The sequence below is a fragment of the Dermacentor silvarum genome, chromosome 2, assembly GCF_013339745.2.
Source record: "Dermacentor silvarum isolate Dsil-2018 chromosome 2, BIME_Dsil_1.4, whole genome shotgun sequence".
Classification (NCBI taxonomy): domain Eukaryota; kingdom Metazoa; phylum Arthropoda; class Arachnida; order Ixodida; family Ixodidae; genus Dermacentor; species Dermacentor silvarum.
In genome coordinates, this window is record NC_051155.1 from 228,043,761 (window position 1) to 228,068,061 (window position 24,301).

The following is a 24,301-nucleotide window of genomic DNA, read 5'->3' on the forward strand; positions in this document are numbered from 1 at the left end:
GAACGTGTTACTTGTGTGTAAGTCGTACTTCACGTATTTTCTGACGCATTTACTTTTACACATTAATTTAGTTCAATAAGGCACTTGCACTTGGCGGACGGCCTAGGAGAATATGGATGTATGCTTCACTTCCGCACAAGAGCGTGCGCGCTTAACGTACGTAGCTTGTAGTGGTGGTGGTGCTTGTGTAACGTCGTCTAACGTCCGTACCACTGCGCTGTACGAATCATCCACTTTCACAGGGTGAAATTGAGGCGGATTTTTTTTTTTTATTTTCCCGTTTGGATTGAAGAACTCGGGCGGTAGCACTTTTCTGTGTAATGTTCTACGGGATCATTCGCTCGCCTGTCATGCCGATAGCCACAAGTCATGTCGTTCGGCAGGCATGCAGTACCGCAGATAACGCGCAGAAGCAAACTATATCGCTGTCACTGCTCCGTAGTTTGGGAGCACTGCCGACTTTTTATCTTCAGCAGTGTATCTTACGCCAGCGCTGTCGTTGCGATAACGCGTTTCGGCGAGTAACGTGCCTGCGTGTGGCCGCCGCAGCGAGGATGTGCTGTTGCGGGACCTGTACGGCCACGCCGAGCCCCGCTCGGACGACGACTTCGTGCAGCGCTGGCTGTCCAGTCGACGCGACCTGCGCCGTTCCCTGGGCACGGCGGCCCGTGACATCGCAACGAGCGTCTTCAACGCCGATTACGTCAGCATGGCGTCGTACGACCCCTTCAGGCGGCTGATCTCGCTGTGGACGGTCGCGCTGGAGGCGCCCTACTACGCCGAGGGCGGCACGAGTGCCATGCACTACGGAGGCCTCGGATTCCTCTTCGCCAGGGAACTGTTCCGGCTCGCCGACGTGGTAACGGCAACCACCGCCAACGACAGCAGCGTGACCAGACGTTGGACTGCCGGCGGGAGTTTGTGGGACGGAGACGGCGACAACTCGTCAGCGCCGGCTGCGGAGTGCCTCGAAGAAGGCGTCTTTCCGGACCTCCCTGCGCTGGAGACGGCCTACGCAGCATACCTCCAGTATCGCAGGTATATACAAAGAGAGAGAGAGAGAGACGCGGAGACGGAGACCCTCAGTTGAGGTGGTTTACGAACGGATGGCTTTCGATGGCATGCACCCGGTGCTCGAGCACAGAATGCAGTTAAAGAAAATGGTGATTCCCAGTGTATACACGTAGGAAAAAAAAAAAGAATGCTTAGAAGTCTCAAGTGACAATATTGAAGCCTTTAGTCTTAAATAAATTGATCAATCGGAAACGTGATGCGGAAAAAATCTTAAAAGGGAGCATGACGTTTAGCAGTCAGTTTCGCAAGTCAACCACCTCCGACACCTTTATATCGTTATCAGGCCGTAAATTGCTTGATTCGTGGTAGTTTTTTAGCAACGCCGGCCGCCGTAGTTTCCCGCTACTTTCTACCGCCAGTGCTGCTCGCTTTTCTGCTCGCGCACTTGAGACTAAGTTTTAGGCCTCGGTAGCTGAAATCATTGTCACAGTTTTAAAAGAACACTTGCTCCGGAGCGTCCGCACGATCAGCCGCGTGCTACAGCTTCAGAGCTGCGAAGCCATACAATACAGGCGACGAACCCAGTGCAGCCGCTTGGGAGAACTATAGCGACGACCGCTTGCCATCAAATGCTTCGGTGCTTTTCCCATGATTGCTCCTTTCCTATATACCGCGTGTTTCAGCGAACACTTTCAAACAACTTTAAAGGTTGCCTGTGGCAGATGGCACAATTCTAGTTCATGAGTATAGTTTCTCGAAGAGGCGGACATTACTTGCAAAAAAAAAATATGAAGTGCATAATCGACTAATTAACAAAAATTCACTAATTAAGTTTTAACTATTTATTTTATGGCCCATATTGCAATTTACCAATTCTCGCCGTGGAGTTCGCATGGTGGATCAACTTAGAACGAATTCGCCGGATGATACCAGGGCCGCGATTTTGTAGCGATGCCTTATGACTTATTCTACTCTAGTCTTATCATCCACCGCTCACGGCCGGCTTATCCCGTTGATAACGCGAGCGGACCGTCGCTCCAACCACTGACAAAGCGCGATAAGCGCGAAAAGGCATTATTACCGGAAAGGCATCGCTACAAGATACCGGCCCAGTTTCGAGTTATTGATTCCCGAACTTTGCGGAGAAATGCATCACCGTTCCACGTACTGTAGTGCTTCAATGCATAAAACGACGTTTTGTTAAAGTAGCTGGAACGCAATTCATGTCATGACACACATGTCATGACATGAATGTGTGTCATGACATGTGTGTCATGTAGGTCATGAAACCTCCTCCTACGTCTTGGTGCTCTCGTGGTAGTATCAATAAATGTAACTAGAATGGGTTCGGACATGGGTACTAAGTCACGGAAACACTAAAGGGTGATAGTAGAAGTCAGTCATGAGCATGACTCAGCAAAAATGACAATGACTCAGCGAAAAAAAGGGTAACACTCAAAAACCACTGAAATGGGCTTTGAAGTGGGTACTAAGTGAAGGAAACACTAAATAATGGTGGTAGAAGTCAGTCATGACCATGACTCAACAAAAATGACATTGACTCAGCGAAAAAAGATTAACACTTAAAACCCAATGGAATGGGTTTTGGATGTGGTACTAAGTGAAGTCATAGCATGAGCATGACTAAGGTTTTCGCCTTTAGGTCTCTTAGGCGTAGCTAAAGGGACTCCTGTGGACTCATGACATGAATATCATGACATGCGTCTCACGTAGGTCATGAAACCGCCGCCTACGTCTTGGTGCTCTCATGGTCGTTTCGTTAACTTGGTAGGCTCCCCGCACACTGATTCACATAACATATATTTCCACAGGGCGTGGGATCTGCCGGCTTTTTATTGCGATAGCAATTACATGGACACTACAAGCGCATTTTTGCCCTTGTCGTCGCTGTGAGGTTTCGTATAAAGTCCAACGGCGATAAAATCGTCGCCGCGCGCCGTGCGTTGTGTGTGCGAGTGAAAGCGTGCGAGGATGAGCCGGCAACCGCAGCTTAATCTCGCGCACACGAGAGAGGAAGGCGGCCGTTAACGCGCGAGAGCGGGGAGGAGGCGACGGAAACAGGAGGGGGGGGGGGGTGCGTTTTGCTTCCGCGGCTGCTACTCACGGAGCTACCTTGAAAGCAATCTGCGACGCGGCAACAGTGTGCGCCCGCGGGGACCTCATCTTGAAAGCGATCTGCGATGGCCCAAACTGTATTCGCCGAGTGCCGGTGCCTTCGTATGCACTGCGATTTCGACGTTTAGTTCGCGTGGAAGCGAGAGCCAGCGCGAAGGTCAATTTGCTCGCTGCCGCTGGCGCGCTTTCTCACTCCAGCGTTTTGACGTGCTCCCGCGGTCATCGAGCGAGATGTGTTCATGTTTACCTGTGCGCGCGTGACACCATGCTTGTTTTTTAGTTAGTAAGCGAACATTTACAACTTTATACGACCGATAAAACTGCTGTCTACTAATTGGCTATCGCAATCGATGATTCGCCTTTCGGGCGAAACTGCGAGTTATTTTATTGAACTTTCCTTCTTTTAATATTTCCGTGCTTGATACGATGATTTTACTTAGTTTCTTTGGTATCCTCGGTGAAATACATATAACTTGTTAAGGGCAAAAAACAGATTTCTGTGCCCCTTTATACGTATGTGGATCAAATGCAGCTTTAAAAACATTGTTTAGCAAGTGCTCGAAAATGTCAAGCGGGCGTTTACAGCTACGTTTCCCATTTTCCCGAGAGAACTCTGCGTTACACAAGTTTTACATTATGAAGAATGCGGGGCGACTTACCTGCAATGTGTCCCGGAAACTTCAAGTTCCTGGCTTAATTAGGGGCGTCACTAATATTTAATGAACCCTCATTTTTTCGTTTGCGTGATATGACGTTCGCCTGGTGTCCTCGGTGAAATAGACGAGGCACTTTCTTTGTTTAGTGACAGTAAGGACCAGGTAAATGGTGATGCGTAGGCAAAGCTGAAGGTGGGCGGTTGAATTGGGGCCTTGGTAGTAAATTACGCACCCAATCGATCATAAATGTATTTTATGAACACAATTTATGCCGCTGCCCTGGTAGAACTGTGAATACTACCAATATCAAATTTATTGAAAATCGGAGACGAGAGGGGTTGGAGGCACTCTAGGGACAATTTTCTGGCGAAGTAAATTGTGTGCGGATGAATTCCTGCCTTTGTAAAAATTCTTAACAAATGCTGGAAAGCGTTAGGTGCGGGCACGGTTTCAAACGGAACAGTCGTATACGGGCAACGTTTTCAAGTATGGGATTTAATTGCAGGCAACTGGAACTCTTATTGCAAGTGCTTGAAATAAACAGCGTCACTGGAAATTGGGTGGTGATTTTTTCAAGGTCGCACAAGTCTGCTGTAAATTTTGTCTGGTTGTTTGACTGATCGATAAGGTGGCACACCACCTGACCTATGATAATTCTTGTTATTTAACAGATTGTCCGACTACGTCTAGCTGATTTTCGGTATTTCTGACTGCAAAATGATAAGTTTAGCGGCTAAAGCGGATTCTCTAACCGGTATTGATGGTCTCACAAAAGTGTGTTGTAACGGTATATTCGCAAGAAAGTGTGACAAAACTGGCTTACAGAGCCTGTCTTTCAATGTTTCCCTTGAAATGTTCGTGTGGTGCACTCATTGCCCGCATTGCATCTTGCCCTCAACGTGAACAAATGTGACATCACAAAAACGTTCATCTGCCTGTCTAGTGTTTATAAGAAATGCAATTGATACTTGCACTACTTAAAATCGAATCTTGATTGTAGCTAAGCTGATATTTTTAATGAGAAAGTATTATATGCCCATTACGCGAAAATCCGTCGTAGTCGTCGTGACCGAAAGATCGTACCAAAAATGGACGACGGCGCAAAAAGTAAAAACATGTCAGAAAGTGCACGGATTGACACCAAATTTCTCAGCGGGGTTCCTGTAAACAAAGTATAATAATGGATTTGAAAAGAAAATTTGGTACCTTTCGGTCTGAGTGAATATCGAACCCGGGCCTTCGGGGGTGCCAGACGAGCACGCTTCCCCACGCCACGGTGGCCCCACTGTTCTGGTTGACTAAAGGTGTACCTAGTGCGTGCGTCATTGCACACGTAACCTCGCAGCCAACTGGCTGACTAAAGGTGTGGCCTAGTGTGCGCGTCATTGGGCACGTGACGGCTCAGCCAATGGGGAGGATGGGGGCCCACGTCATGAGTGTATATATGCGCGCGTTCATGATGTTCCGTGGTCTACAAACTGTATAACGCTCTGTATAATGCATTGTTAAGGGCCTCTGCCGATTTTTTTCGCTGCTAGTTGAAATATTCTATAGCAGCTTTTCTTGAAGAAATGGAGGACTCCATACGTCGTTTTAGTAACATCTTTGGAAGAAAGAAACCAGTTGCAACATTTGTGACTTTGAACAGAGCGATGAATTCGACTAGTTAGTATACGTTCATTATCATTGCGCCATGTTACGTACAATACATGCGCAATCTACGCTTGCACTGACATGAAGAAGCGCTTCTTCGTGTCATGCAGTTTGCGTCTTCGTTCACAGTCAGTGCCCATCTCGTCCTCGTCAGTGTGTGCTGTACATAGCGTAACAACAATGAACTTGTGATGAGCCAGGCCTTAGGGGATTAATTTTTACTATAATCTGTTTTCTAAAGGGTACCTTAGCACGTCACACAAGCGTTATTCCATTCCGTTCCCGTCTGAAAGCGGCCAGGAGTCGAACCCACGACTTCGTGTTCAGCAGCGTCAGCATTGCTGAGCAAATTCAAACTGGACTGATTTTTTTTTTGCCTTCGGCATTCAAAAAAAAAAAAAAATCTTTCTTTAAACAAGCACTACTGCCCTCGGTGAAGATTTATGTATATCTTCATATATATATATATAATATAATAGTTTCTATTATGTTCTTTTTTTGTAGTAATTAAATATGTATTACAGGTACGTTTCGTGTGCAAAGCGCGTTATTTTAGAACTTGCAAGAATTAAGAAAATATGCGATAGTGAGCTTTGGTTTTGTGGAAGTTTCTTTATATGTAAGGTCCGAGCGGTCGCCATTTCTGACGCTTCGAGTTGAGAAGGCACGCGCACTACGAAATACCTATTGGCCAAATTTTCGCAGTTCACTCCATGTGATGTCGACTCTGAGCGCTGGATTAATGCTATAAATACAATGTGTCTTTGTGCTGATGAGCGGCCCCAGGTGTTAGAAATTTCATCATAACATCAGAATCAGCTTAAAACACGGCGAGATTAGGATAAGCTTCAATGAAATTTTTTTTCTTTCGCGTAGCTGTTGCGCATGAAGACCACGCTTCTCGCAGGCTTGAATACGACGCGCCGCTCTCGGGCATGGACAACTACACGCCAGAGCAAGTGTTCTTCATGACCGCCTGTCACACATTCTGTCGGGTCGACCATGACGGCGCTTACGAGCCCGACCGTTGCACAGTAACCATGAAGAACTTCAGACCTTTTGCGGCTGCCTTCGACTGCGTACACGGGTCTCCAATGTACCCCTCCAAGCGCTGCCAGTTCTTCTGAACTTTTTTTGCGACTAGCGACCATTGTGACGTCGCGTTTTATCACTGTTAGTTCTACGTGTTATACGCTGCGCACATTTCACGTGTTGCTGAAGCTTTCGCATACGCTGTTAGCGCGATTACCAAGTGTAATATTATAAAAGTGTTCATATTGTTGTAAAACGTCTTTTAACGTGGTGCGACTAAAATTGTCGTGGGTGTAGTATAGGCTGGCCGTACTCGACAAAACAAAAACCACTCTTGTAACGTTCCTAGGATGCACAGAACTCGCCCCAAGACTTTGCCCTTAATTGTAAGGTAACCCACCTACCGTGTCTAAACAATGAGCACGGAGCCTTTTGTTCCAGATAGATTGAAGTTCCATGCAATATGGAGTACTTTCGGCGCGTTAGGGACTGTCCTAGAACAGCTGTTCTATGCTAACTGCCTTAACACTAGCGTGATCGATCATTTACAAAAACTGTCTAGTGTTGCTTATATATGAAGGAATTTTTATGAGCTGCAACTCGCCCGTGATGTACAGTAAACTTTCTGTAAACTTGTATCGCTTGCATCCGCGTGTTTTCGCTGCGCAGTGCACGAGTTCAGCGGTATATAGCTGCGTGTATTTCCTTTCTGCAGTGTGGCTTGCTGGAGCAACTTGTGACGGTATGCAGAATCTATCCGCCATGTTCCTCCGCCAAATTTGTTAAAAGAAAAACTACGTCATTCCACGTTATAGCTGAGTTCATTTACGTATATTCTGTCACAAGGACTATAAAGCGAACAAAAGCTTACCCGAGAAGTACAAGCTCTCCGACTCGAGGCTCTATCGAACAGATTGATATCGACTTAGGAAAGCTTGGCAGGAAATGTAAATGTATAGAGAAGCATAGTTTTGTGATCGTCGCCGGTTCACAAGCGGGACGACGTTTAGCCGAGTAAGAGCCGAAGGCATCCATACGGGCTTTTTCTGAGAGAACTGTGAAAGGCAATGTGCAATATGCTAAGTGCAGGGGCGTTAAGTCGCAATGTTCGGGCTGCAAGTGTTGTCTCGCTTTGGCATTATCCAGATGGCGTCGTCCAATGCATGTCCGCAGCCACGATTTCGATTTATTACTCCCTGCGTGCCTGGTATGCACCCAAGTTTCTCAAGTGGAACATGACACAGACGTCTCATCACGCCAAGTGCTATTCAAGAGACTGATCGCGGCGTGCTCGTCACTCGCGCGATGGCGTCGAAAGGGAGAGGGCAGTGTCAAAGGAAGTGGCCCAATCCTCGGCACCTGTAGTACATAGGAAATGTGTTTTCTGTAGGCACGTGGCGCGACGAACAATGCAGTGGCGGGCATGCTATCGTTTCTTTTGTTGCAACTATATACCTGCTCATCGGCCCTTTCGGCAATGGACTTCTGAGAACGTTCGTGCTCTCGCGCCATTCACGGCGCTCTATAGGGAGCATTCGTGTGATACTATATAGCATGCACCACATAGCCTCACTTTCTCGTTTGTTGTCTTGCGACGCGACCTCTGCTCGTCATACAGCCGGTGGGTGCCATATATCGCGGGGTGTCATGCAAGTGAAATTGACGGGCCCCGCCTCTGCAGCCTGTGCAATCGCCACCGTCGCTGGAGTACAAGACGCCGGCCGGCGCTTCGTCGGCGGGGTGAAGCCTTGTACGAAAATGATAGCAATCTGGCCTATAGCAGCTGCAGAGTAGTGAGTACGCCATTTATACAGCAATAATATTGTGAACGGTTATAGAATGTTTTTCATTTTTTTTGTAACTTCATTCTTGTAACTCACTACAGGTTTGAGAACTCAACTCTAAATTGAAAGTTCAAAATGTTTGCAATACATTTGCTTTGAAGGGGGAGAGTTCGGGGGCTGTCTTGACCAGGCCTAGGCTAGAGACCACGGGCTGTTTGCACGAAGTATTTTATCCGCGGGTAAATTTACGTAAATGTACAAATCCTTCCAGCAAGATAATGTCAGCTGCGCGAAGCATTTGCACCATGGATAAATTTAATAACAAGTAAATTTAATCATGGATAAATTGGCTTTGTGTAAAATTTCCCCAAAGTTCTCATGCTCTCTCGAGAGGTGACTGCGGTAAATAAGCCAGCCGTTTGACACGAGCTACGCCGGCCGTTTGACTCGAGGCAACGACATGGCAAGTGGTGGGTTCTACATAGAGGACGAGCGTAAGCGAGAAAAACACGGATTGTGACGTCATCAACGACTACGTGTTAAACAATCGTACGGACATATGGCTATTTCATGTAGTGTATGTTAAAACGACGATGGTATTTGTACTTCGGCAAAGAAATGTGAAAACTTGATTAACTTGGGCGATCATGAAGTTTGTACAACGTCGCACAGTCTCTGCGTAGCGTAAGCTGCTACGAGGAAAGTGCTGGTGCAATTTTTACAGCGCGAACCACTGAGAGGCGTCGAAAAGGTAGCCCTCACAAGGACTGTGTGTTTACCTAACCCATCGGAGACAGTAGTGGGCGAAGTTAGCAGACGGCGCCTCAAAACGCGAGCTGTAGCAAGGAAAGAAGACTACAAATGTTGCTGGGGGTTCACACGCCGAGTGTTTCAAAGAGCTGGCTGCAGCTTTGGCACGAGGGAAGCATGCGTACCATCGTGGGCTAATGGTTGGAGCATCCGGCTCCTGTGCTCGACGGCAGAGGTTAGATTTCCACATCGTCCACAGACTATTTTTCTTAACGCGAGGCGAGACAGGAACCTAGCTACCTACTACTACGTACCTACCTACCACCAAGTGCCAAGAATGAGGTAAATAATGCTTCTCATTGAAATTCGACGTATCGCATGCTGTCCAGGTATCGACGGTGCATACACAGCCTGTGCGTGGAGCGTTATTATGAGGATCACTTACTGCCATACCCTTTGCAACGGGGCGGTGACGAATAGTCAGCTAGCTTGCTTGAGCTATTCAGGTACACTATACATGCTTTTCGTTCTAGCATTTTCGTATACATCTCCTAAATCTTTTTTTCTCTTCCGCAAAACTTCTCTATCTATCTATCTTGTACCTTTTGCTATGCCTGTAATGGATCCGGTCGTATCAGTCTCTTACCTCCGTCTTTTTTTTCCACCGATACTCTAAACGTTTCTTGTTTATCTCGACTGTTGACCGGTTGATGCTTCCGTCCACTTTAAATCCAAGCGCTTCTTGAACGTGTACGTTACCTACGCATCTCATTGGGTCAATTCCTGCGCATTCCATCACGATGTGCCAAGTGGTCTCCGGGATTTTTGCTGCAGCATATACACGTGCCTCATTTTGTTGCGGGTACTTGCTCCGGTATATTTACAGCGGAAGCTGTTTTGGGCTCATTCCAATAGCCGTTTCGGTTCGCGATGGTGTCCGACGCCGCCGCCTCCGCGGCCGTCGCTGGTGGCCGTAACCGCTATCGCCGGAAATGAAAAAAAAAAGTTACCCGGTCCCCGCCGGGATCGAACCCAGGCCCGCTGCGGGAGTCGGATACTTTACCACTGAGCCACGCAAGCGCTTGCTAACAGGCAGCGGAAAAATTCCCTGTAAACGTGCCCTAGGCAGACGCGCAGGCACATACGAGATGCAATTCAGACGAGGCACGCAATCATCGCGATCCCGAGCCTCCCGCCGGTATGGTGGCGCCATCTAGTTAAGGCGCCTGCAGACGCAGCGTGCGCAGGCGCAGACGACGAGATGCGATTCAGACGAGGCGCGCAACCAACGCGATCTCTAGCCTCCGCCAGCATGGTGGCGCCATCTAGTTAAGTTGCCTGAAAACGCAGCGTGCCCGACATGCAAGTTGCAGCCCGTTTTGAAGATTCCAATAAACAATAATGATCATCATCATCAACAACAACAACGTACCGTGCCACAGGTCAAGGGATGTGAGATATGCGACACGTATTCTGGATACCTCTTCGGTACACGTTATGGCGTCTCCTCGCAAGGTACAAACCGCTGCTGAAGAAGCGAATCGTAGAGCTACGTGCGCGGCTACAACCAAGCATCCATCGGGCTCAACAGACTGCTGTGCAGAGAGCATTACAAGCCGCAGCTCGCCGTCCACGCTGGGCGGACAGGGCGGACAGTTCAGATCGTTCTCGTCAAAACGAGGCGAAGAGACTTTGCCGCGAAGACCCTGTTGTGCGTGGTGCCGAAATTGGAGCTACTCTTCAGCCGCTCCATCATCTTACGCTGTGACTGTGCTGCGCGTGCCGCGCAGGCCTGTGACTTTTATTGCGATAGCAATTATATGGACACTCAAAAGCAGATTTCTGCCGTCGCCGTCGCCGTTGCCGTCGCCGTCGCCGTCGCCGTCGCCGTGAGGTTCCGTATGACGTCATTTGGAGAAGAAATCGTCGCCGCGCGCCGAACGCTGTATGTGCGAGTGAAAGGGCGCGAGGGGCGCGTCTTTCACGGGGAGTGAACGCACGGCGGAGAACAAACGCGCGTTCTGCGCCGTGCTCGCTTAAGGGCTGCAGAAGTAGGCGTCTCTGTTCTCCTTCACAATCACCATGTATGTTGAGCAAACGCGCCTTCTTCCGACGAGCGAGAGGCCGTGGGGGAGGGGGAGGGAAGGGAGGCGACGTTTAGCTGCGGCACGCTGTGCCTATTTATATCAGAGGCTCCGGCAACAGTCACCAACGCCGCACGCATTTTGAGCGAACGCGGGCAAAACGCCGATGGCGTCGACAACAGTTCTGCGTGTTGCCGGTGCTGCTGCATGTCCAAGTTTATACAGCTGATAAAGCTAATATCATTACTACGTATAGCTCTCTACAAGTTTGCTATCGCAATTGATGCTTCGCCTTTCAGGTGAAACTGCGACAACTTTTTTAGTCCTTGGGCAACCAGATCGAGCTTCAAATAGCAAGGCACTGCCCCTTGTGTTATCGTACAGAAAATATATATGGCATCCAACGTTAGACGGCCTCCGGAGACGCGCAGTGCGTTTGCTTTAAAAACTTCGACGCCAAGTGGACGCACCGTCGCGCTCCGCTAAATCAATTCTGTCTGAGCCAGGGCAGCGTTCTGGTTTCCGCTGCATACACGAGCGTTGTGCGCAGCACACACATCATGAGGAGCACGTGAGCATACCACACCATGGTGCATACACTGGTCTGAGCGGAACATATAGTAAACCTAGTTATAAACGTCAAGCTAAATGTATTTAATCCTTTCGTGCGGCGCTGACAAACGCCGACATTTTGCCGTCGGTCTTATCTTGTACACCACCGATGTACGACGCCTATCTGCCGGCGTTCCTCATCGCGCCAGCATTGTTACACGCCTGGTTTCCACCGAGGCGCTGTTTCAACTGTGCAGCAAAAGTGGTCTTGCGTTCTGCGTCGCGCCGTGTCTCCTCGTCGCATTGTTAGAACACCGTGTGAAGAGCTCAAGGGCGTCGCTAAACCTTGCTACCGCTTTCACTGTTTCGCCTTTGGACCAAACTGCCAAATGTTTCCTTTCCATCGATCGCTGCGTGGTCCTGCGATAAGATACGAGCACGCAATGATATCGCTGTCACAATCGTCATGCTTCACACGATCGCAGTTGCTAATCGCGGCACCCGTTTCTCGTAGTCGTATTTCGGCATAGCCATAGTCGGGAAGTCGTAGCCATCGTCATAGCCATAGTCGCATTTCAGCAAGCCATAGGGTGTGTTCCAATCATAGCCTCCTCTAGAAGAGGCTATGGTTCCAATACTCGCCTTAGACGGCTAAATAGACAGCTAAGTCATAGAGTTTCTCACTATAACACCTAGAGGGTAAACTGGCGCCACCGTCTATGCGAGTTTCTTAAAGGGCTGCCGTGCCCTCATGGGAATGACGGGATATGTGTCTGCGAGGCTTGTGTTGGCTGGTGTTGTACGAGGCTTCGTCTAAAACGTGGATATGGCTACACAAATAACGCGTTCTTAAAATAAAATCTACATAAAAGGCTTTCATTCACCCATATTACATCTCTCAATAAAGTTTATTCACCTACAATGCAGCATCAAGCGAAGAAAAGCAAGAACAAAGACAAGTTGTTCCAAAGCGAGCGAGAATCTTGTCGTCTGCCCTCCAACTTTAGCGGCCAGCTGATACTTTTTACGTTTCATAGAATTGTGCATTCAATAGTATGTCCTCAAAATTAAACAAAACATGTTTTGGTGTAATAATAAAGCTAAAGCAGCTTTTTACGTCCTGTTTTAGCAGGAAATGAATCATTGTGACAGAGAGAACGGTGCTAGCCAGGCACGTCTTCAAGGCGTTCTGGCTCTCCAAGAACGATGCCAATCCGAATCCACAATATACCGGCATTCCCATGCATACCACGGCGCAGCAGCGCCACATTTCCCTCTAGGTTTTATAGTGTGAAACTCTGAGCTAAGTGGACGGCGGCCATCTTAAGTCTCGTTCCAATTCTCACGAAGATGTCAAAGTAGACAGCATCGCGAAGAGAACATCGAAGTCAAGAACGATGCAGGCTACTTTCCTGTCTAAACAAGATGGTCACTGAGCAGGGCGCTTAGAAACTCGACAGGAAGGTTGTCTGCGCACACAAAAACGTAGACACGCTTTTCTATGCCCTTAATTTAAGTCGCATCATGTTTTTCATAGGCTCGCAGGCGAAAATACTTAAAATACAGAACTAATGTGTGATTTTCTCAATGTTGTTTTTGTCGCTGCGAGGTGGCGTCACGTCGCAGAAGAGTCTTCTAGACGGCTCGAAACGCGTTCCATTACTTGTCCTCAAAGCTGTCTTGGCTGTCTTCGTAGACGTCAAAGTAGACTGTCTACGATGATGGAAAGAATTGGAACACAGCCATAGTCGTCTGCTATGGCTCGGACTATTTTGAAAACGTGGTCGTTAGACTTCTGTGAGACTGTATGTTTTGATGGGGAGAGAGAGAGAGATAAATTAGATGCGAAAGGCAGGGAGGTTAACTGGAAGATAGATATGCACTTTGCTACCCTGCACTGGGAAATGGATAAGGCGAGACAGAAAGATCGTGTCTCATTGTGATGTTTACCCATAAGTTCGTACACTATTTGACCCTGAGATTATCTTCGGTGGTGTCTCGTTGAGTTCCATTAGGCAGAGCTTCAAGTTTATTCCGTGCAATTTCAACCTTCTATGCATCCACACCATTGTAGCATCTGAAAAAGATGTCCCGGTAAGAGAAAGATGTCCCCCATCCTCCTCAAAACAACAACACACACACACAAAAAGAAGAAAACAAGAAAACAAACAAAAACGAAAACCCACTTAATCTTCTCATGCTATTCAATGACGAATCGTAAAACTGCAAAGCGAATTACTTTTGTCTCGTATCCAATAACGGACCACCCCGGATGAAAGAACAGCGGATGTACACATAAGTTGCTTTTGGCTGCAGGACCACCACAAGGTACCGGCACACAAAGAAACAAGTTGGTCTATTGTTTACCTAGGTACTGTAGTCATAGCGCAACATCTTTTTATTTTGTTGTTTTATTTTCACGCTGTTTAAACAACCATCAGTGACGTCACTTATACGTGAAAGAAGTCCGGCAGGCGGCTTACCCTTGAATCCACGTTAAATGTGAAGAACGCGCATCCGGATGGGGTTTTACGTGCCAAAACCACCATCTGATTATAAGGCACGCCTAGTGGGGGGGGGGGGTTAATTAACTGGATTAATTTAGACCATCTGGGGTTCTTTAACGTGCACCTAAATCTAAGTACACGGGTGTTTGCTGCATTTCGCCCGCATCGAAATGCGGCCGCCGTGGCCGGGATTCAATCCCGCGACCTCGTGCTCAGCAGCCCAACTCCATAACCACTGAGCAACCACGGCGGGTTGCATCCGGACTGTGTTTGAAGGAACTGTGTTTGCAGTGCGCACTCGAGTTCGCAGTGGTAGTGACGTTGCTGCCGCCGCCGAGAGCGGCCGTCTTATGATTAGTACTTTTCTCTGGGCTCGCTTTGCTTTTAGATGCGAAGCATCTTATGCTCGGGGCTATGTCGCTCCCTCCCTCCCTCCGCCGTGCGGCGTCCACACCCCTATGCGCATGCGCACCCTCCTCCCCCTCCTCTCCTTGCCTCATCTCCTCTCCTCGTCTCATCTCCTCCCTCTCCTCTCCTTGTCTCATCTCCTCTCCGAAGCTCCTCTCCTCTCCGGATTGCGCAACGAATGGCAAGACCTGCGGCTCCGTGCGCGATAATGCGAAGCAGCTTAGGTTAGAGGCGCGACGGTAGGCGCCCCAGAGGCACCGGCAACAGTCACCAACGCCGCGCGCGTTCGGTGCGAACGCGGGCAAAACGCCGACGGCGTCGACAACAGTTCTGCGCGTTGCTGGTGCTGCTGCATGTCCAAGTTTATACAGCTGATAAAACTACTTTGAACCGACGCAATGGCTACTTCGCATACTACTCAGGGTTCCCCTACGGGAAGATGGTGTAATTTTTTTCTTTAGCATTTCGATGCTATATGTTAACGCTAACTAGCCCGTATACGCGTGCCTCCATGCATTCGGATGCAAGGGCGGACTTAGAAGGTAAACGTAAATGTATTTGCGATGGAGACTATAAAGAGACGGTTGATATATCGGTGGTACAAAAGAAAAGAAGAACATGCAATGGCGCGGACTTCCGATTTTGAATAATTTAACTTAGTGCATATAGATATTTAAATATTAAAGTGCAGCATAAAGGTATAAAGAACGAGCTTGGAGGCATGTGCCCGCATTTCGTTTCAAAGGGATGATTCATATCACCTGAATAAACGTTGCTTATCATGGAGTCAGCACAAGACGTAAGCAAAAAAGGAGAGGTCCGAAGAAGCGCTGGTCCGATTGGCCTCTCTTAGAGATTTTAAATGCATCAGATAGAGTTTTAAAGGCTACACAAATCAGAGGCGCAAGCGCATTTTGCAGGGGCTCACCTGTATGGCGCCAGAGACCAAGCGCACCTCTTCGCTGTTTATCACGCGGCGTAGAATTTTTCTTTCTGCGCTTTTAGAACGAATACTCGTTGAATAACTCCTGCAAGCAAGACTCCCAGCTGTAGGATTTATACGTTTCCTGCAACGTCCTACAAGCGCGCATAGGTTATACAAGCAAGACTCATCTGTGGAATTCCTAAGTTTGCTGTTTACACATCATATACAAGAAATGTGTCGCCTCAGCGCCGAATGGTCCCCATGGAATCTAATCTGACAATGTGCAATCAGACTGAAGATGTATAACTTAGCAACACCATAGTTTCTTCGCTTATGTAAGCAACATTCGTTTATGTGAAATCCTCTTTATCATCCAGCCCATTGTGAATGTGCTGGACTCGGAATTGCCACAAGAATGATTGCGTATGTTCCGGGGATATGAACAGTAGGAGAGTATACGATAGATGCGCGGTCGGATGTGTGGCAGTGCAAGAGAACGGGATTTAACGACATTTGATTGCATACATGGTCAGAGTAATTGGATGTGCTAGGCTGCAGTGAGTGCAGCTAAGTTGCCTGTAATGACCGAGCCTTATGTTGCACATTCATACACGCTATATTCATAAATAGAAGTGCGCGTTATCCCGAACAAATTTCGTGCGATGCGTCAGTCTAATTAACTGGACAGACGCGCCTGCGTTATCTAACCTACATTTTCATCCTCTTTCCTTTCTTCTCTCTTGTTGCTAGTTGACCGTCGAGTCGTCCTGTATTCGTGTCTTGTTCATGGTGGCACGTTCTTTAATCACTCAAATTACTATACCCAAACTCTCGATTCATCCAGTGCCCTCGAACACATATACCACCGACCTTGCATATACCAAGGTAAATGTACCTGGTATCGAAGCTTCCGTAGAAGCCCATACGTTCAAAACGTGGTGGTTCATCGGTGGTTCATGGGGCTTAGCGCCATCTGTGTGAGAAGGGAACATTTCCGGCGGAAGAAAAATCATCATCATCATCAGCTTATATTTATGTCCACTGCAGGACATAAATCCCTGCGATCTCCAATTACCGCTGTCTTGCGCTAGCTGATTCCAACTTGCGCCTGCGAAGAAAAAATAATTTGACGTAATATCGGTGAAAAACAGAAGTGACGCCATTTTGTTCTCAAAGGCGCGAAATTTGTTTTCGGAGGCCTGCCATTGGAGCTGTATATTCAAATGCCCCGTCATTCGACTTGATGTGCGTTTCGAGCTTTCAGCACGGACAGCGATGCAGGAAAAGTTGAGCCGTACGGGTGTGGAAATCGCATCGCAGTACAGAACATACTTTCTTTGGACGCCGGCGAACGCTTCGGGCGTAGAGTGCTCGTCCTTTCGGCGGACGCCAAGCCCGTCGGCCAGCGATGTCCCACTAAAACAACTAAAGTAAACAATTATCTGGCGGTCGCAACTCACTATACTTTTGACTGAACATGTTAAGAAACAATGAAACTGCCTGCGTCGCCAAATTCAGACAAATGTCGACAAGCAAAACAACACATGTGAGGGGGGCGTATTGTAACAGGTGAACTTTACGAGCGCGCCTTTCTGCACTTTTCAAGAGCTGCATTGCATTGCAAGTGATAGCGGCGCCCAACGCCCGCCACTATCGGTGGGCGCTCTTACGGTGGGCGCTGAAAAGAAGTTTTTATTGATAATGATCAAGTCAAATATAGTTACTTTCTCACCATGCGTATATAAAATTGATTAGTAATTTTATTTTCGTTGAATGAATCTAACTGTGCCTCGCTTTAATTAAAAAAACGCTTTTTTCTTTCCCAATGTTTGTTCCCTCCAAACATAGTCGTGCTTCAATCGCTGCTCCCATAACCACCCTTGCTGATGTTGGTGAAAATTCGTTCTGAACCGCTTTTCGCCCGAAGCTTCGCGACCTATTTGAATCGACCTTGCATATACTGTCGACAGTTTCTAACAATGAGTAAGGGTATGGTTTGTAGTACACGGTGGTTACCTTGCCGTGGTTGACTGATCGATCAAGCTGTCATGAATTAGTCTGTTGCCCTTACCTGATGTGCCGTGGCACGGCAGCCGATGGGTCGCTGTGCAGTGTAAGGAGTAAAAGTGTATGTGCTTAACGAGTGACACTGCTCCAGTCGCCATATATGACTTTTATTAGTGAACTTGTTGACGATGACGATGCAAGCGCGTTACAGTAAGGCTGGTAAAACAAAATATGAAAGCTCGCTTAGCCAAGCGTTGTGGTTAGATGAGATTCGCGCACAACAACAGTGTATATACGTCTCCATGAGTGTATTCTTGCGAGGAACTGCTCTGGACAAAAAGGGGGTGGGTACGTTCCGTCGATGACATCATTTATCAGATACATCGTCCTGTCCAGCTGTCATCGAAACTCACCGACATACACGCTACCACCACTTCTATAGCTTCTTGAACCATGATATCTGATTGAAAACGTGGCAATGCTGGCAGTAGGTATAGTCTGCCCATCAGTGATCGCGCAGACGCACTCGCCTTCAACGAATTTCGCTAAAGCCACTGGCAAAATCGTCTTTAAGAATTTTCAGCCGCCTCTCTTCCTATGGGCTTACCGCACAGTCTCTTACTGATCTCTCCCACTACCCAAAGTCGCTCTGCAGACCTGCGGCTGTGCTTGCAATATAAATATTTGATGTGTCTTTGTGACCACGTAAGGAATGCCAAAAAAGTGGATAAGGAGCTTTAGCTCGAACCTGCTGTGGTAATAAAGCAAGAACAGTTTTTGCCCAGTAAATGTGATCGTCTGCACATGTAGAAGTTAGCAGTGGTCAGGAAGATACCTTTTCTTTAGTATGCAAACTTTGTACCATTGATAGATTAGCTGCCGAAACAAATGATTCATTTGTAACACGCTCAAGAAGGACTATATACTTTATTCCCTTAATTTATCGAATCGGTATGTGCCAGACGGCCACTGCTGCTACAACAATACGCTAATTTGAGCATCACGACCGAGTCTCTACCTTGTAATTGTGATGTTCCTTGCAAAATATTCAACCAGTAAACAACGTGACTAGAAAATTTTCTTACACATCCGCCCGCTCTACCGCAGTTTAAGCAACGGCACTAACAAGAACGCGCGCTTGTTGTTCATTACCTGTACTGATTTAGTATCGCACTTGATGACTGTGACGCTGAGGCTCCTCGCGAATGTGTTCATATTCGTAATTCAGTTGTTAAAGCATTCCAAGACGCGGCTTTTAAGTTTACGTTTTACTCTCTCTTCGATGCAAGGATACTTTCTGCTGTAGAAGTGTAAGGCGTTTGCTGCAAGCAACCTTTTATGTAGCAATTTATGTATCAAATATTCGTTACATTAATAATTGCCGAAAATATTTCTCTCGATTTCGGTGTGTGCGATAACTTCTTGTCTGCCTAAGATATCGAAGCATGCGAAAAGATGTAACCTCAAAGCGAATGAGCTTACACAAGCACTGCGACTTCCATCGAACCATTAAACGCAGCTCGATACCAGATACGTTGCCAAGCTTAGCGAAGCCGTGACTGAGGTGAGTGTGTGCAAACTGCCGTCAGACTGAATGCTCCCTGCAGGCTTGTATGAACTTTTCACAAGGCCTCCAGTCACCACGAATGCACGCTAGATGCTGCTCTTTAGTTTGATATGGTGTAGTCATAGCTCAGATGACTTATTTGTTGTCAAACCGGCTCCGAAGCGACATAGAGTCATCAGGTTCCGACATACAGTTTATCAGGTTCTTGATAAAGCTCCCGATAAAGTGCTGTGTTCTCTCGTGGAAGGTAGCTAGCCGATGGAAACTTTGGTCTTAATTGACGATACAGAAGCCGCTCTGTGGCAAAAAAAAAAAAAAAAAAAACAAAGAGATGCGTAATTATTATTTGGGGGAGAAAAAAAAATCTCAACACTATATTATCAGAGCCCCTGAAATTTGTTTCTCTGGTAGTTGCTTAGATTACGCCTCCTGCTCGCATTTCCAGTTTTCTCTCTCTGCTATCTCCATAATTTCAATGGAGGTTCATACCTCACTCCTGATTACAATGGCTTTATATCGCAGGAAGATGAATATCAGATTCGAAGGATGAAATGGTATCTCAAACTTCATACGTCAATAAAAATGTTGCAGCATAGCTCGTTATCTCTGGAGTTCGAGGTATACAAGTTTCACGAGGTGAAGAAGCCTGTGCAAAGAGCCACCTGCAAGAAGTGTCACAGCCTCTGATTAACGAGAGTGCAGTCGCAAGCCAAGAGACATTGGATCACATATTTTCCCACAGTCAATGCGCGCAAAACAGGTTACATGGGCGCGCTTACCACCAACAAAACCAGCGGCATGCTCAACACATCAGCTAACAATGCCCATATTTTGTACATGTGTACAAGCTATACACCCCAAATCTGTACAGTGCGTACGCATACACATTATACCTGTACAGTGCAGTATAGTAGTAGCGGTGGTAGTAATGGTTGTAAGTCAAGTCACAGCGCAGTCATCCAAAAAAAAAACAAACAAACAAAAAACAGCGTAACCCGAGCGAACCATGCACACCGCTTCCTTCTAGCGAAACGTGCGTGGCAGAACCACGCGTGTGCCATTTGCTTTCCTTCCATATCACTCCACGCCATGCGGCGGTCAGCTCTCGACAAGACAGGCAGCCGCGACACGTCTTTGCTGAGAATCCAGCGCGCCGCCGCCGCCGCGGGATGACAGCCGAGACAAGCCATTTCCTTTTGTACATCGTCGAAGAAATATCACCGCGCGGACCCCCAGGGTCGCAGACGGCTGTTAGGCACCTTAGCGCCGCCGAGCGAACCACGTGCGAACGAACTGCTTCAATGTCACCCGGGGGAAGAGTTGCGTCGGCGCACCATGGGCCGGAATTCGGGGAAATGGATAGGGAAGCACGCTCTCTCGTTCCCGCGGTCGCTGATGCCGCCAACAGAATGATTTATGAGGAGGAGGGACGGTCTGCATCGACAAGTAAGGGGGCGACCGACTAGAGCAGGCCGTATAGTACAAGGAGCTTTAATGCCGTGCGCGCTCTCTCCATCTCTACTATATACCTTCTTTGTTGTTGTTCTACACCTACGAATAATGCGCGCCGGGCAACTTTTCTCATTAGCCGAGCGACGACGGGTGCTTGGAATTGGATGTAAAGGAGAGCGTACGCTGCTTGTCTGCGTTTTTCTGGTTTTTTTCCCCCCTTCCATGCCTGCACGTTGACGCGATGCCATATGTGTTTCGTATCAAATATAGAGAGCGGTGGTCACCGGACATCAACGCGGCACGTGGTTTAGAAATGTATGTACACGCGAGGAATCCTGCGGCCCCCTGCGACACGAGGTAAGAAAGAACAAGAACGGAGGGAACGGGGCAATGGTCCGCGTCGTGACTTACATATATATGCCTGCAGCCTGACAGCATGAACGCGCGTGTCGCGTAATGATCTGCTTTCGCTATATGTTAGGCTCCTCTTTTTTTGTTCAGTTAGTCTTCGCGTATGCATCTATAGCACCCCGTTGCCGCAGCATGCGTGCAGGCACTTGCAAAATCAGCTTTGCGCTATGCCTCCCGCCGTCGCTTAAATAATTGCGGCGACGGTTGAGGGGAAGGGAGGGGGGAGGGGGGGGGGCGGTGCGAGTGTACGCCAAAATAGAGAACTTTTCGGGAAGCAACGCTGCAACAGGAAATTGCGTGTGTGAACGACGTCTGCGTCGGGAAAGCGCTGAATAAAACGGAGTAGCGGAAAGAAATTAAGCGCGTGGCTCGCTGCCCACTCGTGCGCATGCTCGGCGATCCCCTTTCGTTTGTGTGCTCTGGAGATAGAAAGAGAGATGGGACCGCCTGGCTGATGTAGCAGTGGCTCTCTAAATGCAGGTGTGAATGTAGCGTCAGCGTTGCACCCCTCAACTCAGAACAAAGAGGCAGCATCGCGTACAAAATGCGGGGGCTCTAACTCGACACGATTGTTCCCGTAGGCTCTACACTATTTCATAGTCGGGATGCTACAACGAGACACAGTTGATTTCAAAACACAAAGGTTCTGTTCGTAGCGCGGGTTGCCTTGCCGCGAATCCGTCGAGACTCTTGGCAAACGAGCGAGAAGAAAAACCTGCTACTTATTTTCTAGACAATGCTTAATGAAAGAAGCCCTGGAAGGGGGCTTCTTGCCGTGCGCATGTTTCAGGTGCGTGCTTCTGCGGTCGCCGGATGCCTCTCGGACACAAATATAAAGTTACAGCGAAGAGTACTGAGAGGGCAGCTGCAATAATCACATCACATCACGAAGTACGTTACGCATGGTCCGGGGACGTTTAAATAAACACCCAAGCCTAGCCAGAACTGCGCCGATACCCACTCATTGTGTTTCGCGCCTCATTGCAATCATGATACCATTCCGTAGCCACTTTGCCTTCGCTCTCATCACCGCTGTGGCCACAAGCAAGCACTTGTCGCAGCAGTTACATGTATATTTATGTATTTTGGCACAACGCGTCGATGACAACATAATCACTCGTCGGCTACGCCCGTCACCGAAAGCCTTCGTCAAGCGTAACCGTCGTATCGCTCTCTTTCTTCATCTGCGCTAGTCCAAGACTGCGTGGTCCCCATAAGCTCGTGTTAGTCTGATAAAGATCACAAATCATGGCACCAGTACAACAACGCGAGGAAGATAAACAGCTATTCACAACGAACGTAGTGGAACAAGATTGCCCATAGGCATCGTCTCTGCGTGCTCACGTCAACAAGAACTGGAGGAATCCGCAGGAACGACAGTGTGTGGTAGTTTGTAGCTCCCTTCGGGATTCGTGCTGTAGTCGCAGTTTGTCACTGGCTCTGTAGAGAGTTCACGAAAATCTCGCTGCTTTGGTGCAAGATGAGCACCATCGAAGGACAGAAAACAAAGGCATGCACCGCTTCAGCGTCTAACAAGGCGGGAACACGCCAGCATGCTGACATTGGCAGGAGATTCTCGACTCACACGAGAAGTGAACACATCGTGTCACCAGCGGCGCGACAAGCACAAAAGATACTTCATTCGCGGTGTTGAACAGCTCTTAAGACGGCACAGAAACATCGAAAAGCTTCTAGCATACGCGCGCAACTATGGAAAGAATCACGCCTACGTAGCGAGCGCTCCGACAGCTTAGTACAAGTTCGCAGTGCGCGCGTATTGTAAATCTCGGTACCTTTCCAGTCCTTGTACGAATGATTCACTTCGCGCGACTGCGCCGACGAAATTGACGCCTACAGCTTTTCACTAGGACAAGTGGCAAGCGCGGCTTTGCAAAGAGGCCACCCAAGGAGCGGTATCCTTGCAGAGCCGGGCTTGCGCAAGGAACAGCAAGTTTACTCAGGAGCTGAAACATGCCAACAATCCTGTTATCGTGATTGTTGCCAGTATATTTCTTTTTCTTCGAACTTCGAACCACGACGAAGTCGCCGGAAGTAAAGGCCATTGCGTGCCTACGTGATGCAAGCTCAAGAATTCAGTAGACATTTTTCTCACTATACAGCCTCAGCTATGATACCTTCTGTTACTGGACGTCGACATGCGCTTCTTACTGAATGGACTGCCAGATTCGGCATGCCCTCCCGAATGTTTGTCGTGAAAGCCTGCTGCAGTGTTACGTAAAGCAGAGCATCACACTTGCAGGAAACTGTCGCGTCACGCACGACAGGAAAGTACGAGTCTAACAGGGACTCTGCGCGAGGCGAGGCTGTTGGACCTCGGAGCAGAAAATGCACTTCTGGACCAGTGGCATGCTCGTACCAACTGGCGCGTGCACTGGCCACAGATGAGTCGCACTGATTGGCATGGTCACGGTTGGCCACTGTTTCCCGTACTCTCCGCAGCCTCAGTCGCTGTTGGTGTTGACTTCGTCAAACTTGCGGACGAGCTCATCTTCGCAGGAGGAACCGGCCGGAGTCGCGGTCTCAGTGGGGCTGTCGCCGCCCAGGACGTCCACAGATCCGCCGGGACTGGACTCTATCGGTCCCTGCAGGACGGCCGCGCCCGTGCGCGCCGTGGACTCGGCGATCACCTCGTCGAGGCCCGTGGCCGGCACGGGCTTGGCGCTGTTGGATGACGTGGTCGCCGTGAGCGTCTCGTCGGGACTCGGATCCACGGGCGACTCTGCGGGCCTCGGGTGCATTAGCAGGAACGGCACGAAGCATGCCATCTCGCCTCGCCTGAAAAAAAAGAAAAGAAAGAAACCGAGTGGTGTGTCCTTAGAAAAGCGGTATACGACTTCTGTTGTGTTTATATTGAGTTTATGCTGGTTCAGTAGAATGTCTTTTGAGAAGTAATTGAATTTCATGAATGGTTTTTGCAAGGGTGATGTGTGAACGTTCCCTGTTTGGAAATTTTGCATGATTCGTAGCCGTCATGGAAAATGTAAGCATGACCACTTGGGACCATGGGACCGTGCGCGTATTGGTGCAGGATCCGTCATGCTCGCCACAGTGTCAATCGCTGTGCTATAGAGACCACAGATGTTTAGGCACTGTTTAGATTTGTATGATTCTGGTAGTTAATGAAACGAGAGTAAACTTGGGCGACTAGGTATATGTGCTGACCGCGGTCTTGTCGAGCAGACAACATGGGGCACTGGGTATTGGTCCGAATAGAAAACACGCTGCTGGCTGCTGCTGTCTGGTCTGGACTAGTAGGCAACTTTGGTAACTGGGTAAGGCGATACTGGGCGTGTGCCCCAGCGAAAAAATTGGTCACTGCGTACGTGGTACTGGTATGTGCCC

General features: G+C 48.3%; 2 protein-coding genes across 2 annotated transcripts in view; one reads left to right on the forward strand and one right to left on the reverse strand.

Moving 5' to 3' along the window:
- Positions 1–491: 491 nt before the first annotated feature.
- On the forward strand, positions 492–8,610 carry LOC119441241 (membrane metallo-endopeptidase-like 1). The gene is made up of 2 exons (XM_037705884.2): positions 492–1,038; positions 6,367–8,610. Exons 1-2 carry the CDS (start codon positions 710–712, stop codon positions 6,584–6,586), a joined length of 549 nt encoding a protein of 182 aa, XP_037561812.1. The 5' UTR covers positions 492–709; the 3' UTR covers positions 6,587–8,610.
- Positions 8,611–17,656: 9,046 nt separating this feature from the next.
- The window catches only part of LOC119442814 (phosrestin-2-like), a gene marked incomplete at its 5' end in the record, with an annotated part of 309,788 nt that continues 303,143 nt past the window's right edge, over positions 17,657–24,301 (reverse strand). Inside the window, one exon of the mRNA XM_037707847.2 lies at positions 17,657–23,734. Within this exon, the coding sequence (XP_037563775.2) occupies positions 23,401–23,734 (334 nt within the window). The remainder of the gene's footprint in view (positions 23,735–24,301) is intronic.